The following is a 22715-nucleotide window of genomic DNA, read 5'->3' on the forward strand; positions in this document are numbered from 1 at the left end:
AAATTTTTATAAAGGATTAAAATCATTTGGTGTGTGTCTACAGTCACAATGTAATTGATAACACTAGAAAATTAGGAATATGCTTCATTAGTTCTACACATACTTTCTCTGAGATTTTTTAAATTTCACTTAATTTTATGAAAAGTTATATGCAAAACAGCGGTGGCTTAGAAGGAAAATGCTTTTTACCCAGTTAAGAGAGCCAAACTTCAGTCCAAGTGCTGTACATAGAACTGTTAGCATTAATGTAATATGCTACATGGTGTTTATGCTGATGATGTTTGGCAATAAATGATTTCACCATGCTTTCTGCTCATTTGTTCCTGAGAGGGCTTCATTTCCCCTGCCCGCATTTCCTCAATCCAGTTCACGCTGCACACAGCAGCTAGAATTCTCCTCCTTGTCATCACTTCCTCCTTGTCCATACTTTGTTCATCACACTCACCATCCGGCGACTGCCTGATGGACAAAGTGCTGTAGCAACGCGACTCACGGCCACGGCTCCCTGTATGCCACGTGGTCTAATCAGCGTTCAGGACCCCAGGTCTTATCTCCATAGTAATCTCTCACATGGAGGAAATTCCAGTGAAAATCGTCCTCCCTCACCCTCACTCTGAAAATTTGGGTATGCCCTTTCCTTTAAGAGTTAACTCCCAGCTCACTGTCTTATGAAGTCTTTACCACTTAATCCCAATTAAAAAAAATTTTTTTTTTCATTCCTTAACCCCCTTGGTGCTTTATTTCCTACTATTGAATATTTATCATTAACTGCTCTTTTTGTGATGTGAGAGTTCCTATAGTTGGATGGTGTGCCCACAGAAACTCTGCCCTCACCCCAAGTCTCAAGGCATATTAAATAAATCCCAGTTGGTGGAGACCTACTTTCTTCCAAGTATATTTATCAGTGGTGCTCTGTCTGCCCTCCAAAGACCTGGGGAGAATTTTCCAGCCTCTCCCCTCCCCTACTTTCTAAAACTCTAAGATTTTGCACCAGAATGTACAAGAATTCTCTACTTAGGCATCTAATCAGGTGTTTGGAGTTGACTTTATAGCTGACCTGTGAGGTCCCAATGTAGGGAAGACATTTCCCCCATTTTTTTTCTCTTCTCTTCTTTATTTTTCTTTATTTTTTTTTGGAGGGGAGGGATTTTTTTTAGCTTTATTGAGGTTTTTTAAAAATTAATTAATTAATTTTTTTGGCTGTGTTGGGTCCTCATTGCTGTGCACGGGCTTTCTTTAGTTGTGGTGAGTGGGGGCTACTCTTCGTTGCAGTGCATGGGCTTCTCATTGTGGTGGCTTCTCTTGTTGCGGAGCACGGGCTCTAGGCACACGGGCTTCAGTAGTTGTGGCGCATGGGCTTAGTTGCTCTGCGGCACGTGGGATCTTCCCGGACCAGGGATCAAACCCATGTCCCCTGCATTGACAGGCAGATTCATAACCATTGCACCACCAGGGAAGTCCCAATTGAGGTTTAATTGACAAAATTGTAAGATATCTAAAGTGTACAATGTGATGATTTGGTGTGCATATACATTGTGAAAGGATTCCCCCCATCAAGTTAGTTAACACATCCATCACCTCACCTATTTACTTCTTTTTTTTTTTAGTGACAACATTTAAGTTCTACTCTTTCAGCAAATTTCAATTATACCATACAGTGTTATCAACTGTAGTCATCATGTTATACTTAGATCCTCAGACCTTACTCGCCTTATAGCTGAAAGTTCATACCCTTTTACCAACCTCTTCCTATTTCCCCCACCCCAGCCCCTTGCAACCACTACTCAAATGTACTCTTTAAAATGACCTTCGTTAAGTTTTCCTAGGTGCAAATTGTTGTCTTGACCATTAACGTGATTTTCCCTATCAGAGTCCTTAAATGCACTGGAAGACCAAGATTTAGATGCTCTCATGGCCGATCTGGTAGCAGACATAAGAGAAGCTGAGCAGAGGACAATCCAGGCCCAGAAGGAGTCCTCTCAGAGCCGACCTCATTCAGCATCTCTGGATGTACCAAGTTTCAGTGGTGCAGCCTCTCTTGGTTACGCAGCAAATGTTGCTGCACCGAGTATTAGCCAATATGAGGATGACTTACCTCCTCCACCAGCTGATCCCATGTTAGACCTTCCTTTGCCACCACCCGCTCCTGAACCTCTCTCTCAGGTAAGTCCGTGGGGTCAGGACTCTTGACCTCTGCCAACCAAGATCTCTGACCTTCTCCAGAGTGGCGGTTACATTCAAGCTTGTACGCCCAGAGCTCTGAGACTCTAAAAAACAAGGATCCCAGATGTGTTCATTGCAAAGCCAGAGTCTCCATAAAAGGACAAATTGGTGTGTATAAAGAACATATTAGGGCCATATTCAGGAATTGTTATAGTTTGGCTAAAATCTATATTTGTATGCAGCTTTCCCTGATAATACTCAACCTTTTGGGGTCATGTTTTATTAACTTGGTATGAACTGTGGAAGTGATTTATACATTTCTGTGTCCCTGGTCCTAGTCCAGTACATAAAGAACAGAAGGCATTCCTTACATATTTTGGAATTGAACTAAATGGAATTTTGCTGAATTTGGCAGCCGTATTCAGTAGGGCAAAGATGTCTGTGTATCACGTGTAAGGTCATAGTTGGGAGGGGCGTTATGGGGCGGGTAGGTGATGAGTGCTTGATATTAATAGATTTCTGGGAAGTTCATACTGTCATTACGTGGGACGTTAACTCATATCTCTCATCCATGCAAGAAGAGCGCTTTAAGGATTTTTCTTAGAGTAAGCCACTTTTAAAATATTTTAGAGTAAGAACCTAGCTCTATTTCCTGTGGCTTCTGCATTCGTTGTACTGGGTGATGATCAGTATTCATAAATATGACCCTAGTAACACTGAGAGTCCCTACAATGCCTTTTGAATGAACAAATATGAAATATAAATCAAATATTAAATCCTACTCATTGCTCTATTGTGTGATTATTGTATAAAAATTATTTGAAAATTGGTGATCCATATAGAACAGAGGCTCTTTTTCCCCCAATTTTATTGAGATATAATTGACATACAGTATTGTACAGGTTTAAGGCATACATGATGATCAGATACACATATATTGAGAAATGATTACCATAGCGAGGTTAGTTAACACCTTCATCACCTCATATAATTACCTTTTTGTTGTGCATATGGTGGGAACATACAAGATCTACTCTCTAAACAAGTTTATAATACAGTACTGTTAACTGTAGTCACCATGCTGTACTTTAGATCCCCAGAGCTTATTCATGTGATAACTGGAGGTTTGTACCCTTTGGCCAACATCGCCCTATTTCCTCTGTCCCCAGCCTCTGGCAACCACCATTCAACTGCCTGTTTCTATGAGTTCAGCTTTTTTAGATTCTCACATGTAAGTGAGATCATACACTATTTGTCCTTCTCTGTCTGACTTATCTCATTTAGTGTAATGCCCTCAAGTTTCATCCATATTGTCACAAACAGCATGATTTCCTTTTCTCATGGATAAATTATATTCCATTGTATACTACACCACATCTTTATCCATTCATCATCAACAGATACTGAGGTTGTTTCCATGTCTTGGCTGCTGTGAATAGTGCTGCCATGGACATGGGAGTGTAGATCTCTTCAAGATAGTGATTTCATTTCCTTTGGGTAGATACCCAGGAGTGGAATTGCTGGATCATATGGTAGTTCTATTTGTAAGTTTTTGAGGAACTGCCATACTGTTTTCCGTAGCAGCTGCACCAATTTACATTCCCACCAACAGTGCACAAAGGTTTCCATTTCTTCACTTCCTCGCCAACACTTTTTATCTCTTGTCTTCAATAACAGCCATTCTAAAGAGCAGAAGCTCTTAATATAGGGTCCATGAAGATGTCAAGGAGTCTGTGATTCCCAACTGTATGCAAAGTCAAATGCATATGTGAAGCTTTATGGGCTTCATTGCTTTAAACATATTCCTAAAGGGGTTTGTGGCTCAAAAACAACATAAGAACTACTGGTATAAGAAGATATATATCTGCTTTGGGCTCATAAAATATTTCACTCTCTTTTCTGCCTGCTCATGTGTTTGTCAGTAGTCTGTTGTGGTTTTTTTTTTTTTTTTTGGTGAATTATAAGTTTAAGTTTGATTGGGGAAGATAAGGACCCTTTAGGAATCTAATAAAAACTAGGAATCCCAGAAAACGCATACTGATCCAAAGGAATGTATATAATTTCAGGAAGTGCTCAAATCCCTTGAGATTCACCTATAGATTCCTCAGGTTAGACCCAATTTTGAGCCAAATTTTGAGATTTTTGCAGACTAAATATGTGAAACTCTGAGTCATCATTTCATCTTTTAAGTTACTATTCCTAAAATATAAAGGGTGACTGTCTTCTGTATCTCCGGGTTGAAGATTTCTGTTACAGTTACTTAAATTTTGAAAATCGATCATGTGAAATTTGGTGCCCTATATAACACAGCCTTTTGTCAACATAGAGTGACTAAGACACTAGCGACGGCAGGGGTACTTACTCCCTGGTGTTATTAATGAACTGTGTTGAATGTTTTGTCATTTTACAGGAAGAAGAAGAAGCCCAAGCCAAGGCTGATAAAATTAAGCTAGCATTGGAAAAACTGAAGGAGGCCAAGGTCAAGAAGGTAAATTATGAATCACTTTTGCATGGGGCAGTCAAATTAATGACTTTTTATTATGCTTAAAGCTAAAAAAAATTTTAATTTCTAGTGGTGCTTTCCAATGAGTTGTAGTTTTTTAAATTTAAGGTCAAGAAGGTAAATTATGAATCACTTTTGCATGGGGCAGTCAAATTAATGACTTTTTATTATGCTTAAAGCTGAAAAAATTTTTAATTTCTAGTGGTGCTTTCCAATGAGTTGTAGTTTTTTAAATTTAAGGACAAAGATAAATTATTCTTTCCATGACCTCGCTTGGCTCATTTGTGATTGATAAATAGGGGACCTCTGTTAGTGTAAATGTGGAGGTTTCCAAGTCTCTACCCCCAGGGCTCCCTCCCCTAAGGATGCCCTCTGGGTTCTGCTCAATCTTGGGTAATTGCAGGTGGCGCCCCCTTCTGGGGGCGAGTTGGCGAGTCAGCTGGGTCAGAGTTCAGCTTCTAGTGGCATCACCTCATTTCCACGATTTTTTTGTGCATTTTATATACCCCCAGAGGCAGCCTCCAGCCTGCCCTGGGTGTCCAAGTTCTCTCCTGAAATACCAAATGTTCTTTTGGCTAGCGCTGTGTGTTCAAAGTTGGCATAGGTTTTGAGTGACCTGCCTCGACCCTATTGTCCCAATAAGCCTGTAATTTATCGTGCTTTTTCTGTAGAGCATAGGTTTTTCTGGAGACACATATATTGTATTATATCAGAGACACATGTATTTAACCTCAGTAGAAGCGTCTACCTAATAATAAAGTGTTAACAATAGTTAGTTAGGTAAATTAAGAGAAAGATAAACAGTCTCACTTCAACTCCTGAAGCATATACCGTGGCTGAGACTCGTTAAGAACTTTTTACTTACAGTTGGGTGAATTATTCTTTTCATACAGGGCATTAGATTTTATGTTCCTGCAGCACCTCTCATGGTTCCTTGAATGAAGAATTTCAGTACATGTTGATCGATATTTAATAAATATTTCTTGACTACCCCAGGATCCAGACTTCCAAGGTTCATCTATGAGAATTTTTCCAGATCATTCTGGTTCCATTCATTTCAAGCATGCATGAACCTTCTTACCATTTTTCTTCCCCATTCTCTACGTGTGATTACATTCTGTGGTCGGTTATTGAACTGATACATCCTCGGCTGCCTTCTCCCCCCTTGTCCTCACTCTGTGAACCCCTGGTTAAATCCAGCCTGGACCTTCAGTGCTGCCTGAGCTTCTGAGTCCAGTCTCTCTCCCACAAACCTAGAAAACTATTTCCACCTTGTCCTCTCTCTGAAAATCTCCAGTACCTCCTTCCTCTCCCACATTTTCTCAGCCCATTGCACTGAGAAGCAGAAGCAATCCAAAGAAAGGTTCTACAAGCTCCCAACACATTTGCCTCCCTACCCGCCTGCACTTGTGGCAGGTGGTCCATGGTCTTTCCTGTTCCTGTGCACGGACTGTCATGTTTCTAAGACCAGTCCCCCTCGTGTGATTCTCTTCCCACCTCTTTTCTTGTCCCTCCTCTGCTCAAGGATGTCCCCCCCCGACACACACACACAGTGAAGCCCAAATCCTCACGACGACATCGAGTCCCTGCATGATCTGGTTGCCAGCTCTCTCCCTCACCCTCCGCTCTAGCTTACTGGTCTCACTGCTGCCCCACAGATGTTCCAGGCATGCCTCTGCCTCAGGACCTTTGTGCCTTGCGGTCCCCCTGCCTGGAAAGCTCTTCCCCAAATTCCGGTGGGTTCTCTCTGTCCCTCACTAGGTCTGGTCACCTGCTCAGTGCCACGCACACACACACCTCTGACATCCCTTACCTTCCCCTGCTTTCCTTCCTCCCCGTCAGGCGTGCTGTCCAGTTTACTTGTTTATCCTGTTTAGTGCCTACCTCCCCTCCCCACCCCCAGGGAAGCTCCTCCAGGGAGTTTTGTGTTTTCCTTACCGATGCATCCTCATCTCATAGAACAGGTGCTGGGGGTACAGGGAGGTGAACCAGTCAGGTGAGGTCCCTGCCTGTGTGGAGTTCACTTCTAGCGGGGGAGAGAAGTGCTATGAAGAAAATAAAGCCGGAAGGAGTGATACTGCCCAAGGGAATCTTTTTTTTTTTTAATTGAGGTAGCATTGGTTTATAACGTTATGTAAGTTTCATGTGTACATTCTTATATTTCTGCTTCTGTATACCCTACAGTGTGCTCACCACCCAAAATTTAGCTTCCATCCGTCACCATACTGTTGATCCCCTTTACCTCTTGAGCAAGAGGGAAAACGGGAGGAGCTGAGGGCAGAGAGGCAGGTGGGGTCACAGGGTCTCACAGGTCTAAGGAAGAGTTTGGAACGTATTGTAAGTGCAGCAGGAAAGCATTTGGCTGCACCACGCGGCATGCGGGATCTTAGCTTCCCGTGCAGGGATTGAGCCTGTGCCCCCTGCAGTGGAAGCGCAGAGTCCTAACCACTGGACCTCCAGGAAAGTCCCCATATGAGGGTTTTTAACAAGGGGTAATATATGGTTTTTAAAGATCATAGTGGCCATTGTGTGGAAAATGGATTGTAGGGGAAGGGATGAGAGCAGGGTGACCTGTTTCATAGCCGTCTCTCTAGCACAAGACCTCACTGTAGATAAACATGTATTGAACCAAGTTACAAATGGATGGCAGGGGAAGATGGGCTGTCTTCGGTTGCCGACTTTCCCTTTGGAGATAAAAAGACAAGAGAAAATGAGTAAAAATACAATTCATAATTATTTCAACTATTTTAAACCTCTGGATGGCTTATAAAATGGGGGCCACGTTGGAGATACTCTCAGAGGATAAATGAAAAGAGAAGTTGATTCCTAGATTAAAAAGGTAGAACACAGGACTTCCCTGGTGGTGCAGTGGTTAAGAATCCACCTGCCAAGGCAGGGGACATGGGTTTGACCCCTGGTCTGGGAAGATCCCACATGCCACAGAGCAACTAAGCCCATGTGCCACAGCTACTGAGCCCGCATGCTGCAACTACTGAAGCCCGTGCGCCTAGAGCCCGTGCTCCACAACAGGAGAAGCCACCACAAGGAGAGCCCGTGCACCGCAACGAAGAGTAGCCCCCGCTTGCCGCAACTAGAGAAAGCCTGAGCACAGCAACGAAGCCCCAACACAGACAAAATAAATAAATAAATTTTTAAAAAATATAAAAAATAAGGTAGAACAACTAGCATATTTGGCCAGTTTGCTTAACTGGAGATGAAGAGAACAGGGAGGAGAAAGCAGTATTTCGAGAGAACTTTGCCATAATTTAGTTGAGGTGAATTGTAACAGTAGCAAAAAGCACCACCTGCCTCTAGTCAACAAAGCAGATGTGAAACAGAAGCAGTTCTGATCAGTGGGAGAGGAAAGAAAATTAAGAAGCTAAGGTGTATATTTTTTCTGACTTAGGACACTCCAGACTTATTTCTAAAAACAAAAGGCTGTGTGGCACAGAACATTAAAAAAAATAACTGAGTCATACTCATCCATTAATAAAGTAACTAAGATGTACTAACACATAAGCTACAACATGTTTTATAAAGGGTGGAATCAAGTTTATCTGAAGTACTTTGCCCTCAAGTATTCTGTGGGGTGTTGACATCACTTTGGATCACAAGCGATGTACACAGTTTGTGTTGCAAAGCTGTTGGAACTGGAAACAGAATCGGATTCACTCATTGATTTTATTTGTTTCTTTGTTTTAAAGCTCTGTGACACAGGAGACCAATTCCATTTGTAAATTTTATCATAGAAGCAAAAATGTATATATTGGAAATGATTTAGGGCTGAGATAATTTTGTATTTATTAGTTTGCAAAAGAAAAAGAAGAAATGATAAAAACCATTAAATCTTTACTATGATGGATTAGAAAGGGGACGTTTTTTCATTCTTGAGTCATTTTACCCTATATCATATGGTGTTGATATGAAAAGTACTCAGCTTGCTAATAACCTACCTAGCTGTGACTTAGAGTGTCATGTGTTGGTATATAGCTATTCTTCAGCTTGCAAATGTGAAGAAAACTGTGAAGAAGACTAAATATGATTTCTTCTTGCTAAAAGTCATCAGCCTTCTCTTGTTTTTTTTTTTTTCCTAAGTTTTATAATTGTGGACATTGGTAACTACATATGGATTAAATTTAGTTTGCAATTTCTGCCAAAAAAAAAACCCAACCCTTTCATAATTGCATCATTGTCAAATTATGTGATTTAGTTTTTTTTCTCTCTTTAAAAACAAAACACCAAGCTATGTTTGATTTTCTCAAGAATTCCTAAGCAAGAATGAAATGTGGTCAAACATCATTAATTTTTTCATCAGGAAGATTGCCTTCTAAGTCCTAACACTGGTAGTGTTTCTTAGGACATGTAACTACTTTATAGCAATAATCCTCAGCCGAGAGCAGCAGGTATGCCTTCCACAGAAAATAAGCCATGGTCATTCCACTATTTGAGGCATTTCTGTTTTCCACACAACCATCCATGCCTGATTTTTCCGGTCAGATGAATGGGTCTTTGACACTGTAGTAGTTGGGCCTATTGTTTCATTTTTTTATTTTATTTTATTTTATTTTATTTTTTAAATAAATTTATTTATTTTTGGCTGCATTGGATTTTCGTTGCTGCGTGCGGGCTTTCTCTAGTTGCGGTGAGCCGGGGCTACCCTTCCTTGCAGTGCATGGGCTTCTCATTGCAGTGGCTTCTCCTGTTGCGGAGCATGGGCTCTAGGTGCACGGGCTTCAGTAATTGTGGCGCACGGGCTCAGTAGTTGTGGCTCGTGGGCTCTAGAGCACAGTCTCGGTAGTTCTGGCACATGGGCTTAGTTGCTCTGCAGTATGTGGGAAACTCCCAGACCAGAGGTTCCCCACTGAACCCATGTCCCCTGCATTGGCAGGGGGATTCTTTTTTTTTTTTTTTTTTTTAATTTATTTATTTATTTATTTATTTTTGGCTGTGTTGGGTCTTCGTTGCTGTGCATGGGCTTTCTCTAGTTGCAGTGAGCGGGGGCTACTCTTCATTGCAGTGCGCGGGCTTCTCATTGTTGTGGCTTCTCTTGTTGCGGAGCACGGGCTCTAGGCACGCAGGCTTCAGTAGCTGTGGCTTGCAGGCTCTAGAGCTCAGGCTCAGTAGTTGTGGCGCACGGGCTTAGTTGCTCCGCGGCATATGGGATCTTCCCAGGCCAGGGCTCAAACCTATGTCCCTTGCATTGGCAGGCGATTCTTAACCGCTGCGCCACCAGGGAAGCCCTGGAAGGGGGATTCTTAACCACTGCGCCACCAGGGATGTCCCGGGCCTGTTGTTTTAAATACATCAAAAGATGTACATACAGGGACTTCCCTGGTGGCACAGTGGTTGAGAATCCGCCTGCCAGTGCAGGGGACATGGGTTCGAGCCCTGGTCCTGGAAGATCCCACATGCTGCGGAGCAACTAAGCTCGTGTGCCACAACTACTGAGCCTGCGCTCTAGAGCCTGTGAGCCACAACTGTTGAGCCCGTGTGCCACAACTACTGAAGTCTGCATGCCTAGAGCCCGTGCTCTGCAACAGGAGAAGCCACTGCAATGAGAAGCCCACGCACTGCAATGAAGACCCAACACAGCCAAAAATAAATAAATAAATTTATTTAAAAAAAAAAAAAGATGAACATACAACAAAAACAACTGTCCAACTAGAGGTTTCTGGGCTACAGGTTTTCAAGGGAAAGAAGTATTCTTCGGACAAGCCTGGAATAGTGGTCTAATTCGAATGGTCCCAGGAGGAGGAAATGCACCTTTATTGCCCTGATGTCTGCATTTGAGTCTTAGGTGTGCAAGTGTGGGAAGAGCAGATACTAGGTGTGCTTCGACTTGTGGTCCTTGCCTGCTCCTCATCCAGATTCTTATCACCATCCACACCCTTGGTTGCTCTCAGTAACTCTGCACAGAAATCCACAGGAATTGCATTCTTCACTGTTAACTACACATTGTCTTCAAGATCCAGTTGGGCGGGAGTGGGACCAGAGGGGCAGTTTCCCTGCTGCTCAGAATCTAACCCAAACTTTGGGGGAGGAAGAAATGTTACCAATTGTATGACCTCTCTCTTCACTCCCTCTAAACACTTTTTTAAAATAATGATAAGCCTCATATGTGAATAACCAGGACCAACCTTAGACAGACAGAATAGGCAGAACTTGTCTCTAACTATCTCATGCTTCTCTTTTCAGGTTAGAATAGAAATTTAAGCAAGAGTGTCAGGGGGTTCTGGCTGACGATGTTGCTTCCGGGAATTCTCTGCTGGCAGCCTGTGGAGTAACTGCAGGCACTGCAGGCTGGAGTTTGGGCAGGGATGGTCTGGAAAGGGAAAGGCAGCCCTTCCTTCCCGTGTGGCACTCAAAGATGGGCTCTAACTAGAGCTAGCTCCCACTTAATTAGGGAGGATCAGTGATCTTGGCAAAGAATAAAATAAGAACGTAGATCTTCCCAGAAGGAGTTATGGAAAATCTTCCCTTAAACGTAAGTGTCTAATAAATGTGGGCTTCATGGGCACATTTCCACTGTTCCTTTTGAAGACTGGATAGATAGCACCGTTATAACCTGTAGCACTCATAACTAACAACTGCTGGAATTAAAAATATGCTACAAATACACAGGTATCAAAGAAAATCCAAACCCTAGCTGATTAGTTGTTGAATTAATTCTGTTATGTTACATCAGAATCATGGTCTCTTAGGGATCAGAAGTTTTAATAACCTTGACAAGTTGTCTGGGAAAAATCAGTGAAATCCTGTGCCCTTATGAGTAAATTCTCACACCAAACCCTCCAGATTTGGAACGAGGTAGCTACCAATTTGACTGTGAACTCAATGCAGTAAATTTTTTTTTAATAGAATGAAAAGTGCATTAGGTCACTCATTTGCCTGCATGCCTCCATAATAGCTCTTTCTCAATCTACATTGATCTGGCTTAATCCACCTCTAATCTCAAACGTGTTCTGCTGTGACACCACCTGCCTCTCAGTAAGACCCCTCGGTGACTCTGTGTCACTCTGCAACTCCCGACCTTCAAAGAATTGTAGATTAACCAACTTGGTCTTAACCTGTGTCGTAGAACTCTCGGGTTGCATGAAATGGGACCCAACTCCAGCTAAGCAAGACAGAAGAATTTATTATAAAGATACCAGCACGGCTTTCAACTAAGCAACGCTTCTGGGCTCTGAGATGAACCTGAAGAAGTAACAGAAAGATGTCAGGGACGCAGGCAGGCAGCACTTCTTGGGTTGTGTTGGTTTTCTCTCTCCCTCACCAGAATGCAGAGTCTCTGAAAGCTGGGCAAGGACTTTGCTTATTGTGTATTTATTTCTGTTTTTGTGAACTGGTTTCTCTACGTTTATATTCCTGGCACCTTAAACAAGTGCTTGGCATATGAGTGAGTTTGTGGGACACCTTCTTAACTTAAATTCGCAGAAGCGATAGCAACCTTGAAACCTTAACCTTCGTGGGTGGCCTTCTCCGGTTGCTTGAATTTACTGGCTGCCCTGTGGCTTTATCCTCAGCTCGTTGTCAAGGTGCACATGAATGATAACAGCACGAAGTCACTGATGGTGGATGAGCGGCAATTAGCCCGAGATGTTCTAGACAACCTTTTTGAGAAAACCCATTGTGACTGCAACGTGGACTGGTGTCTTTATGAAATATATCCAGAACTACAAATCGGTAAGTCCCAGTCCCAGCAATTGGCTGTACTCCAAAAAACCTGTGCGTTTGCTTTATTATGGGTTTTGGTCTATTGCGAAGAAGAGTTTGGTTCAAGGCTATCAAGACTCCCCCTACATCACTTCCCTTAGGTCAGGTTCAGTGCCTGCCTCTTCATTTATCTGTGGCAAAGAGACTTGGATTGGAGCAGGTGGCCAGACCTTGGGGAATGTAAGCATTATTGCTGCTACTTCTCTAGCGGATCCAAAAGGGAAAGAAAGTGACAGGAGGATGCTTCTTACCGCATGCTTAGCAAGCTGAGCAGATGGTCGGAGGGCCTGGGTGTCTGTCAGCCGATGTCTCTTTAAAGTTTGCTTCTTTATACTCTAGGGTAACTCTGCCGCGGGCCTCGCATCACTGTCAGCTCACTCAATGTCTGACACTTTGTCTAGTGGAAGAGGCTCAGCCCCGAAGAGCAAAGGACAGTGGATAGAAGTTGATTGAGTTTTTTTAAAAAGCTAAAAAGCAGTTAAAGAAATACTGTGTTACTTCTCATTCTTAATACCACTCATGGAACAATTGTCTCCTGGGAGAGCCTGTTGGAATACAGAATTATGTGTTTTAGAAGCTTTGGGTACACATCTTTCTGGAGGAAATGGTCTGCACGGAAATAACCTCTTGAAGTTTTCTTCAACTCTCTGAGTCAAATAGAGAATTGAAAGCTCTCTAAAGGAAGGTTTAGGGTTGGTTCCGATATTCGTACATTGTTTTTTAGAGTTTTAGGGAGTGATGTTTTATAGTACTCATCACGTATCTCACAATTTCATTCAAAGTTGTTTACCCAATTATTGCCTAATTGTCCTCCTTCCATATAGGATGTCACCTCCACCTGGGGCTATTTAAAATAGTCAAAAATTCTAACATGAAAAAAGAGCAATGGCTGACCATTATCACTATATTGTAGGTTCATCTGCCATGTTTTTAATGAAAAATAAGTTGAAGACCTGAGACTGAAGAATACACATAATAGAGATGTTACAATGTGACATCATGTAAGAATTAGGAATTTCTAAAAACTGATGAGAAGTATGAAGCATTGTGTTAACACCAGCTTATTTCTCTGTTGGGAACCCTGATGTCTTGGGTCTGAAAGAATGCTTTTTCTTGTTTTATCAGAAAGGTTTTTTGAAGACCATGAAAATGTTGTTGAAGTGTTATCAGACTGGACAAGAGACACAGAAAATAAAGTGCTGTTTTTGGAGAAGGAGGAAAAATATGCTGTATTTAAAAACCCCCAGGTAAGATAACTTGTATATTGTTAAACCATATAAAATATCCATTTTTTAATGTCACCTGTGTACTCACCACATCATTCATTATCTCACAGAATATCACAAATGTATTCCTTTCAAACAAACACAAACAACTCTTAGGCCATATGTAAACTAAGAGCCCCTTGAAGGATTCAGAGAGAAAATTCAGAGATCCTCTGATCTTTGTAGATCATGGTAAAGACACTGGGCTTTGTCCTGAGGCTTGCAGGGAGCCGTTGAAGGGTGTTGAGTTGAGGGAAGATCACTGTGATCGCACAGCAGAGAATGGATTTGGAGAAAGTAAAAGTGGCAGCTGCCATGTGATGGAGAGGTGGTTACAGAAGCCCAGAAAGAACAGATGATGATGGACTGAAGGGCATTGGGAGAGACTCAGGAGGTAATGGAATTTTGCAGAATATGGTGACCGCTTGGATGCTGGTATAATAAGGAGGCATAGAAGCAGATACGGATGACACTGATTCCCCGCTAGGGAATTAGATAGATCCTGATGCCCTTCACTTCGGTAGGAAGCATGAGGAGAGAAATAGGTTGGGATATAAACATGATGAACTAGATTTTAAACATTGCTGAGTTTCTCCTTCTCCTTCAAAAAAAAATCTCATTTCACCCTCCATAAATTCAGCATGAAATGTACACATTTTTACTTTTGTATTTTCTATCAGATGGGCAATATTTTATCTATAAATGTCACTAGAGACATGCTCCTAAATTTTTCCTTGTGTTGTTTTTCTTTTCTCACGAGATGAGTAAAAATCTTTCTACCTTTGACATCCCCATCTCACCTGTTCTCCAACTCCAAGGTATTTATTTACAAGGAAAAAGAGAACTGACTGGATTTTGGTCACTTTCCCAATATCCCCTCCAAACTTACCTTGCATTTAGGGACTTTGCTCTGTGATTGTAAAAAACTTCTAGAGATAAAGATAGTGACAGGAACTGACTTCTATTAAATAGTATTGGTTCTCAGTTCTTAAGATATCAAACCTAAGAACTTTTTTTTTTCTAACTTTTATTTACATTTATTTTTTGAGGCATTTATTCCCGGGCCAGAAGTTTTTGTTTCTTCAGTTTCTTCTGGGATATCTTTTTCTTCTGGTCAACCTCCTCTTCTGGTTTAGGAACAATCTGTTCTTTTACAGTAAGGCTCATCTCAGTCTGGCAGGGAGAGCTTGTGTATGGGTTGATCCGACCATGAGCTCTGTAAGTCCTGCGCCACATCTTGGGGGCTTTGTTCACCTGGATTTGCTCAGTGACCAGAGAATCTACATCTACGCCCTTAAGTTCAGCCTTACTCTCTGCATTTTTGAGCATGTGCAGTAAAAATTCAGCACTCTTTTTGTGCCACCGACCCTGCGTCCAGCCCCACTGTTTGGCCTGGGCACACCTACCAACTCCGCCATTGTAATGACAGAATGGCACACATTACTTCTTTAAAGTGACATCCTTCAGATACTTGGTGGCTTTTCGGATACGCATACACTTATTGGCCTGGGCAGTTTCACGAGTGTTCTTAAAGTGAACACAAAGAGTTGAACCTCTTGATTTGCATGATCTTGTGGGGTTTTCTGGATCAAGTGAATAGCAAACCATTTTTAGAGGTCACCTCAGGCCACTTACTGGAAAAGCCTAAGAACTTATTTTCATGGCAGTTTATAACAAAAGCTACGTTTTATCAAATGCAGAGGGATAAACTGATGATCCAGGGAAAGAGGGAAATTGCCAGAAACTATTAATAGCTACTCTATGCTAGGCTAGAAGCTTTGCAAGTATTATCTTCAATCTTTACAACTATAAAGGTTAAGAAGGATATATTGCTATTCCTCTTTACAGATGAGAAAACTGAGATCAAAGATAGAAAGGAGGCCTTTGTTTGATCTTAAGACTCATTGGGGACTTTGATGAGTGGTTTCCATAGGTTGAGTCTTCTGTTCAGAGCTCTCAAGACTATAGGAAACCTGGAATGAAATTGGTAGTGACTGAGGACGTCCTCAGACAAGGTAAATTGAATACAGCTAGCAGGACTATACCACAAATGGAAACAATTGACTCAGAAGTTACTACACTGACTCAGTTTCCCACAATGAGAAGAAACTGATTGCCAGAGGCCCAGATCAGAATAAGCCCCCATTTATTCTTCTGCTCTCTCTGTAAAAGTGGATGCAAAGGCCTGGCCTGGGCCACCATTCCTGGAGAACCGTGTGCTAACAGTCACATTGTTTTACATGGTAAATGACATCCTCTGTGCCCTTAGAGACAGTGGTGCCTACTCTCATAGGTCTGCAGGTATAGATCTCTGGAGTGCTTGAGAGTTCAGAGTCTGTCTTTCTCCTTGGAATCTGCATTCATGACTCCAAGGTCAGTCTGTTCTTGGCCTCTCCATAGCCTGTTTGATATGTAAAATATGGATTAGTATTTGCAGCTTGACTGAGAAAGAGCTTCTGTGGCCCAGAGTGTCCGTTCTTCTGGAAAGTTACTAAACCATACAAAATTATGTAAAATTTCATGAAATTTTACAACACTGAAATCCTTAGTACTTAATAGGATTCTCTTACAAACTACTTATCTGCGGGGATAAGTCTAGGCAGGCGGCAGGAAAATGAATGCAAAGAGAGGTTTTGAGCTCAAATATTAGAAACAACCGTCAGTAAAGATTTGGGGACATCGGTGGTGTGCTTTGCAGGCACAAATGCAAAGCACCGCCTCCACCCATGACTTGAAAAGTGATGCTGTTCACCTGTGTCTCAAGTGTCACCTGCTGACTGTGTGGTCTTAGCAGGCTTTCTGATGACACCTGAATTCAGCGTTTCTATTTGTACAATGTGATACGGCTGTACTTCCCACCTCGCAAGGTTAAATCCAGCATGAAAACCACTTGCAACATCGTGATGTTATATATAAAAGTCAAGTCGTTTGATGCCAACCGAAATTCAGCAGTCACCTATAAGAAAAGATGAACTGAAGCATATTAAAAAATTTTAAGAGTTTATTTGAACAAAAATCTATTCGAATCAGGCAGAACCAAATTAGAAGTCATTAGGAGCACTCCTCAGCTAAGAACCAGGGGAGAGACTTAAAGAGAGAAGGTGATGGAGAGAAACTAGATCCTGCAAATTTGTGGACCAAAAGATGCTTAATTAGGAAAGAATTTCCCCAGGATGACTGGTCTATACTTAGAGAGGTAATATCAGATCACCTCATTTTTATTTTTTTTAACTTAAAAATTTTTTTTTAAACCTTTTTAAAAAATTTATTTATTTTATTCATTTATTTTTGGCTGTGTTGGGTCTTCGTTGCCGCGTGAGGGCTTTCTCCGGTTGCGACAAGCAGGGGCCACTCCTTTTTGTGGTGCACGGGCCTCTCATTGCGGTGGCTTCTCTCATTACAGAGCACGGGCTCTAGGTGCACGGGCCTCAGCAGTTGTAGCACACAGACTCACACGGACTCAGTAGTTGTGGTGCGCAGGCTCAGTAGTTGTGGCACACGGGCTTAGTTGCTCCACGGCATGTGGGATCTTCCCGGACCAGGGATCGAACCCGTGTCCCCTGCATTGGCAGGCAGATTCTTAACCACTGGGCCACCAGGGAAGTCCCAGATCACCTCATTTTTAAAGGAGGAAAAGCAGAGTCATGAATTCTCCTGCTGGCTGCTGTTACACCCCGTCCATTGAATAGCTACTTTGGGACACCACTGTTTTAGCTGCATGCCCAAGAGGAAGGAACCACATAGGAGTCTTACTCGTGAACCTTGATGAGGATCCAAGACTGTCAGTGGTTCTTCAGAGCCACTGCTGACTCCTGGGTGTGCAGACACTGCCGTAACTGGCACTGGGGATCGCTTGGTCATGAGAAACTGCTCTACCTAGAACTTTTTAACATGATTATTGAAAGGGTACAGAGGCATCTCATGGAAGCATGACCAGGCTTCTCGGGCTGGCACTGGAAATGGAATATTGTGGGGACCACAGTCGAGAGCATCTTTGCTCCGGATCTCCCTCGGACCTCTAGCTCCTTCTGTCCCTCTGTCCCTCCACAAGCTGTGTCCTTGCCCTCCTTCTCAGTGACCCCCTTACTCTCTTCCCACACAGCCCCTTATGGCTGACCTCTATGAAGGCTGCCTCTATGAATGAAGATCAAACTTTTGTGCTTGCAAACCCCCTAGAACAAGTTTGAGAAGTGATGTACCACCTCACACATTTGTATGTTGACATGCAAAATGTTTCAGAATTTTTCATCGCAAATTTAAATAGATGCCAAGAATGCAATGTCCAGCATATTATCAATTTTGTCACTTCAATAAGCTAGCCAGTAGGACCGAAATACAGTTCCACGGCCATTTGATTCCCAGCAGCATCCATTTACAAAGCACATGAGTAAGCTTTTTTTTTTAATAGACTATTTTTTTAACATAAATTAACTAATTTATTTTTGGCTGTGTTGGGTCTTCGTTGCTGCACGCAGGCTTTCTCTAGTTGTGGCGAGCGGGGGCTACCCTAGGCACGTGGACTTCAGTAGTTGTGGCATGTGGGCTCACTAGTTGTGGCTCACGTGCTGTAGAGCGCAGGCTCAGTAGTTGGGGCGCATGGGCTTAGTTGCTCCGCAGCATGTGGGATCTTCCTGCACCAGGGCTCGAACCCGTGTCCCCTGCATTGGCAGGCGGATTCTTAACCACTGTGCCATGAGGGAAGTCCAAATAATAGACTATTTTTAAGAGCAGTTTTAGGTTCACAGTGTAGGGGAGTAGAAATACCTGGGGTTAGGGGCAGAGTAGGGACCCTCTAAAGCATGGCGTCAGGACAGGGACCCTTTTGCCCAGGTGGTCCCGCCTCTTTGGGGTAAAGTAGGTTGGGGCAGTAGAACCTTACTGTCCTAATAAAAGCAACTTTGTTGACGAAGCAGCTGAGTTTCTCCTACTTTCTCAGTCTGGTTGGCGTTAGGAAAGTCCCTCTTCCCAGTTGACTGTAATCACAGGGTGGTCTGCTCATCCTAAAAGAGTGCCAGATGTTCAAATGAACAGATGAAACTCAGCCGTAACCCAAAGAGTTTTGTTTTCCCAGCTGCGCTGACATACAGCTCCCACTGTGCAAAGACCCGTGGGGGCCCGAAACCAAAAGAGATGCGTGAGGCCTGAGGTCTGTGTCTCGACAGGCAGACAAACCCTGGTGTTAACATTAGCTGTTCTTCTTGCTAGGAGCCTGAAGAATCTCTTTTTCAGAGAAGGTATTGGGAAAACAAATTAGTGTAAGGTCGCCTGCTTGCTGTATTGCTGTTCATTTCTTTTAGTAATATCTTTTATGTTTCTGACTTCAAAATTAATATCAGTTTATTGGAAGAAAAACTGAAAAGTAGAAGAAAGGAAAGTTAAATCATCCACATTCCCACACTCCAACAATCATCACTATTGATATTTCAGGCAATTTTCATTCCACCGTTTGTTGTTTCTTAACCAAAATTTGGTGGTGGTGATGGTTTATTTGGTTGCACGAGTGAGGAGCAGAGAGAGAACCACAATGTCACACTTCCCCTCGGGTGTGGAAGGGTACCAGCCACTGTGGGAGAAAATGGCCTCACAGCGTCCCTCCTCTTTTCCCACCTCCCTGTCCTGCCAAGGTTCATCTCTGGCCATCCGGGACCAGGCCCAGCTGGAAGGAGAATCATACAGGCATCACACTTACGGCCTCCAGGAGAGGCTCCTATTTTAAAAGAAAGTCTGCTCTTGACCTCAGTGCCCCAGAGCCCCTGACCAACCCGTGTGGGCATGTGTATCAGTCAGGGCTGGAGACATGAACACAACCTCAGAATCCCAGTGGCTTAGAGTAGCAGGTATTTCCTCTGTCTGAGGCCTGCCGGTCATCGGGTCCTCTGTCCATGGCTCCGGAATGCGAGTCAGATCCAGGGAGTTCCATGTGCCTTTTATTGTCCTCGGACCAGCAGCCACCTTGACACACTCTCCTCCTGGTGAAGGGCAAGCGTGCCAGAGAATGAGTGGAAACACGCAACGCCGCCTCTCAGGTCCTCTGCTCAGAGGGAGGCACTGTCCCTTCCACCCACGTTCTGTTGGGCGAAGCAAGTCACGTGGCCAGACCCAACGTAAGGGGGCAAGGAAATGAGCTCCGGCCGTTCTGGGGGGAGGCACTGCACAGTCATCACTAGGTGGCGGGCGTTGGTGGATTCTGACACAGGGCGGAAGAGAGGAATTGGGAGTGATGGTCGGGTCTTCGTCAGGTGTACCCCAGCTCTAGCCAGGCTGCTTGTTCACGGGTGCTCCAAAGACACCCAATATTTATTTTAAATTGAAGTATAGTTAATTTATAGTGTTGTGTTAGTTTCAAGTGTACAGCAAAGTGATTCAGTTATACGTACATATGTACATATATTCTTTTTCAGATTATTTTCCATTATAGGTTATTATAAGATATTGAGTAGAGTTCCCTGTGCCATACAGTAGGTCCTTGTTGTTTACCTATTTTATATGTAGTTCTGTGTGTATGTTAATCCCAGACTACTACTTTATCTGTCCCCCTCAGCCTCGCTATCCCCTTTAGTAACCATAAGTTTGTTTTCTATGTCTGTGAGTCTATTTCTGTTTTGTAGGTAAGTTCATTTGTATCCTTTTCTTTAGATTCCACAAATAAGTGACACCATATGATATTTGCCTTTCTCTGTCTGACTTTCTTCACTTAGTATGATCATCTCTAGGTCCATCCATGTTGCTGCAAATGCATTATTTCCTTCTTTTGATGGCTGAGTAGTATTCCATTGTATAAATATATATCACATCTTTATCCCTTCATCTGTCGATGGACATTTAGGTTGCTTCAAAGAGCCCCAATATTTATCTAACTCTGGGCCTTTTTACATGCTTTTCCTCCTGCCCTGAACGCTCTCTTTATTCCTTTTTCCCTATCTGAATATGAACATCTTTCAAGGCAAAGTTCCAGCTTTGACCTCCTCTGTAAGTCTTCCTTAATCATCTCGGTTCACAGTGAGTTCTTCCTCTCTGAAAACCTATAGAACTTAGCTCATTTTGCATTTATGCAATGTCTTATATGGTTCCCCCATCTACAGATATATAGCCATCTACTTATATTTATCTTTTCAGTGTGATAGAAAGATTCTTAAGAACAGTGATATTTTACATGCAAAGGGTACGCACAAATATTTACTCATGGATTGATGTGTTTGTTTGATTTACTCTTTATTCCAGAAAGGTGATATTAAAAATGTAACGTATTTGCTGTTTCTGTCCTATCCTGCTGCTCTCAAATCTTACATTTTCAGAAGCTGTGAGAAAAAGAGGCAGGTTTTAACTGAAAGTCTCATTTCCCATTTTAAAGTTCCCTTATTGTTCCGCTCAGATTGTCCCCAACAGATAATTAACTTTTGAATTCTGCTGCTTGCTGCAGAGCACTCCAAATTCTCACCCAAGAGCAATCCGTCCTTTCTAAGGACTGCCCTGCGTGATCTCCAGCTTGGATTTTCTTTGTGCTTTTTGCATTTTCATTAAAACAAAAACACAATATAGCACTATCACTTGGAAGGGGAAAAAAAGCTATTCAGAAGCCAAAAAAGTGAGAGGGGTCTCAGAGAAGACACGGCTATGTCCTGACCCTTCATGATAACCTCATAAAATGAGACCCTTCATGTTTAGAAAGGCTCTTCCCTTATCAGTCCTGCAGAGGGCGACACATGCCCTCCTTTTCCCAGATGATGATGAAACACACATGCCCTGGAGTCTCCCTCACGGTCTCTGTCCATTCTTTCAACTCATACAGGCTCACACTTTTTCCAGGGCCCTAAAGCAGTGTGCTTGCTAGGAGCACACTCTGCATTCACTCTCAACTAGGTCATCACTTTTTGTTTGTTTGTTTTTGGCAAAATACACATAACATAGAATTTACCATTTTAACCACTTTTAAGTGTGCAGTTCAGTGGTATTAAGTCCATCCACACTGTCATATTGGGTTCTCTCCTATGGTGTTTAGAGCATTTTAATGCTGAGAAAAGTCATGAAAACCTCAAAGCTCTGGCACTAATTGTCCTTGGGCAAATCACTTAATCCTTCTGTTTCCTTATCTGTGAAATAGCAATCGCACCTACATTGTGGGGTTCCTGTGAGGATGAAATGACAAGCATACCTGTAAGGCCTCAGTGTAGTGCTCTGGCACGTGGCATATGTTACATATTACATTAGTCACCGTCCTCAAGCCAAACGTAAAATTAGAATCGTTTCCAAACCCTATAGAGTAATCACACTAATTCACACTATGCTGTCCTTTCAAATAACACGTAAAAGTTTCTTTAAAAACATATTAAAAGATAATTCAATAAAAATTATGGAAGGAGTTGTACTTGATTTATTTCCTCTATTTAAGTTAGCAAGTTGCCATTGTTATGCATTCTATTTCTAGGAGATCTCCTAATTCTGCAAATTTTATTTGCCTGTGGTTTGCTTCCTCTCTGTCGAATACACTCTGTTCTCAAACTTCAGTGTAAGTAAAAATCATCCAGGAAGTGTGTTGGCGTGTGGATTCCCAGGCCCCCTGAGATTCCAGTTCCGTAGGTTGGGAGCCCAGGAACATGCATTTTATGGAGCATCAAGGTGGTCTGGGGATCACACTTGGAGAAACACTCCCATCGTGTCAATAAACATTTGTGTTTAGACTCAGGAGGGTCCTTAATTTAGTCACTATGCACCATAAGTATATGTTCTAGTTTTAATACATTTTTCTCAGGCACTATTTTATAAACTCTACATTTCCACATAAAAGTGCTAAACACTTTGACTGTGGCAGTGGTCATGCCTGACACAATCCACAAACAGACGTTCCAAAGAGATAATCACGGGAGAGGGCAAGGGTCCTGCTTCCCTGAGTCAGGAGCTGCCGGAATTAGAGTAGGTTTAGTCTCTCTGCCCTTGAACTTCACTGACCTTCAATTTCAGGGGTAGTGTGGTGTGGTGGTAAGGGCACACACATCATACACACTCAGCCCCTGGTGTTGATTCAGGGTGCAGTGCCCTAGCTATTTAACCTTGCTGAGGCCTCGGTTTCCTAA

At 42.6% G+C, this 22715-nt stretch overlaps 1 protein-coding gene across 1 annotated transcript in view; it reads left to right on the top strand.

The window, feature by feature from the left end:
- LOC118890253 (amyloid beta precursor protein binding family B member 1 interacting protein) overlaps positions 1-22715 on the top strand; it is a 100744-nt gene that overhangs the window by 47947 nt on the left and 30082 nt on the right. The window contains exons 5-8 of the mRNA XM_036842802.1: positions 1871-2163; positions 4574-4651; positions 12190-12349; positions 13505-13626. Of these exons, the coding sequence (XP_036698697.1) occupies positions 1871-2163; positions 4574-4651; positions 12190-12349; positions 13505-13626 (653 nt within the window). The remainder of the gene's footprint in view (positions 1-1870; positions 2164-4573; positions 4652-12189; positions 12350-13504; positions 13627-22715) is intronic.

Source organism: Balaenoptera musculus, chromosome 2 (genome assembly GCF_009873245.2).
Source record: "Balaenoptera musculus isolate JJ_BM4_2016_0621 chromosome 2, mBalMus1.pri.v3, whole genome shotgun sequence".
NCBI lineage: Eukaryota > Metazoa > Chordata > Mammalia > Artiodactyla > Balaenopteridae > Balaenoptera > Balaenoptera musculus.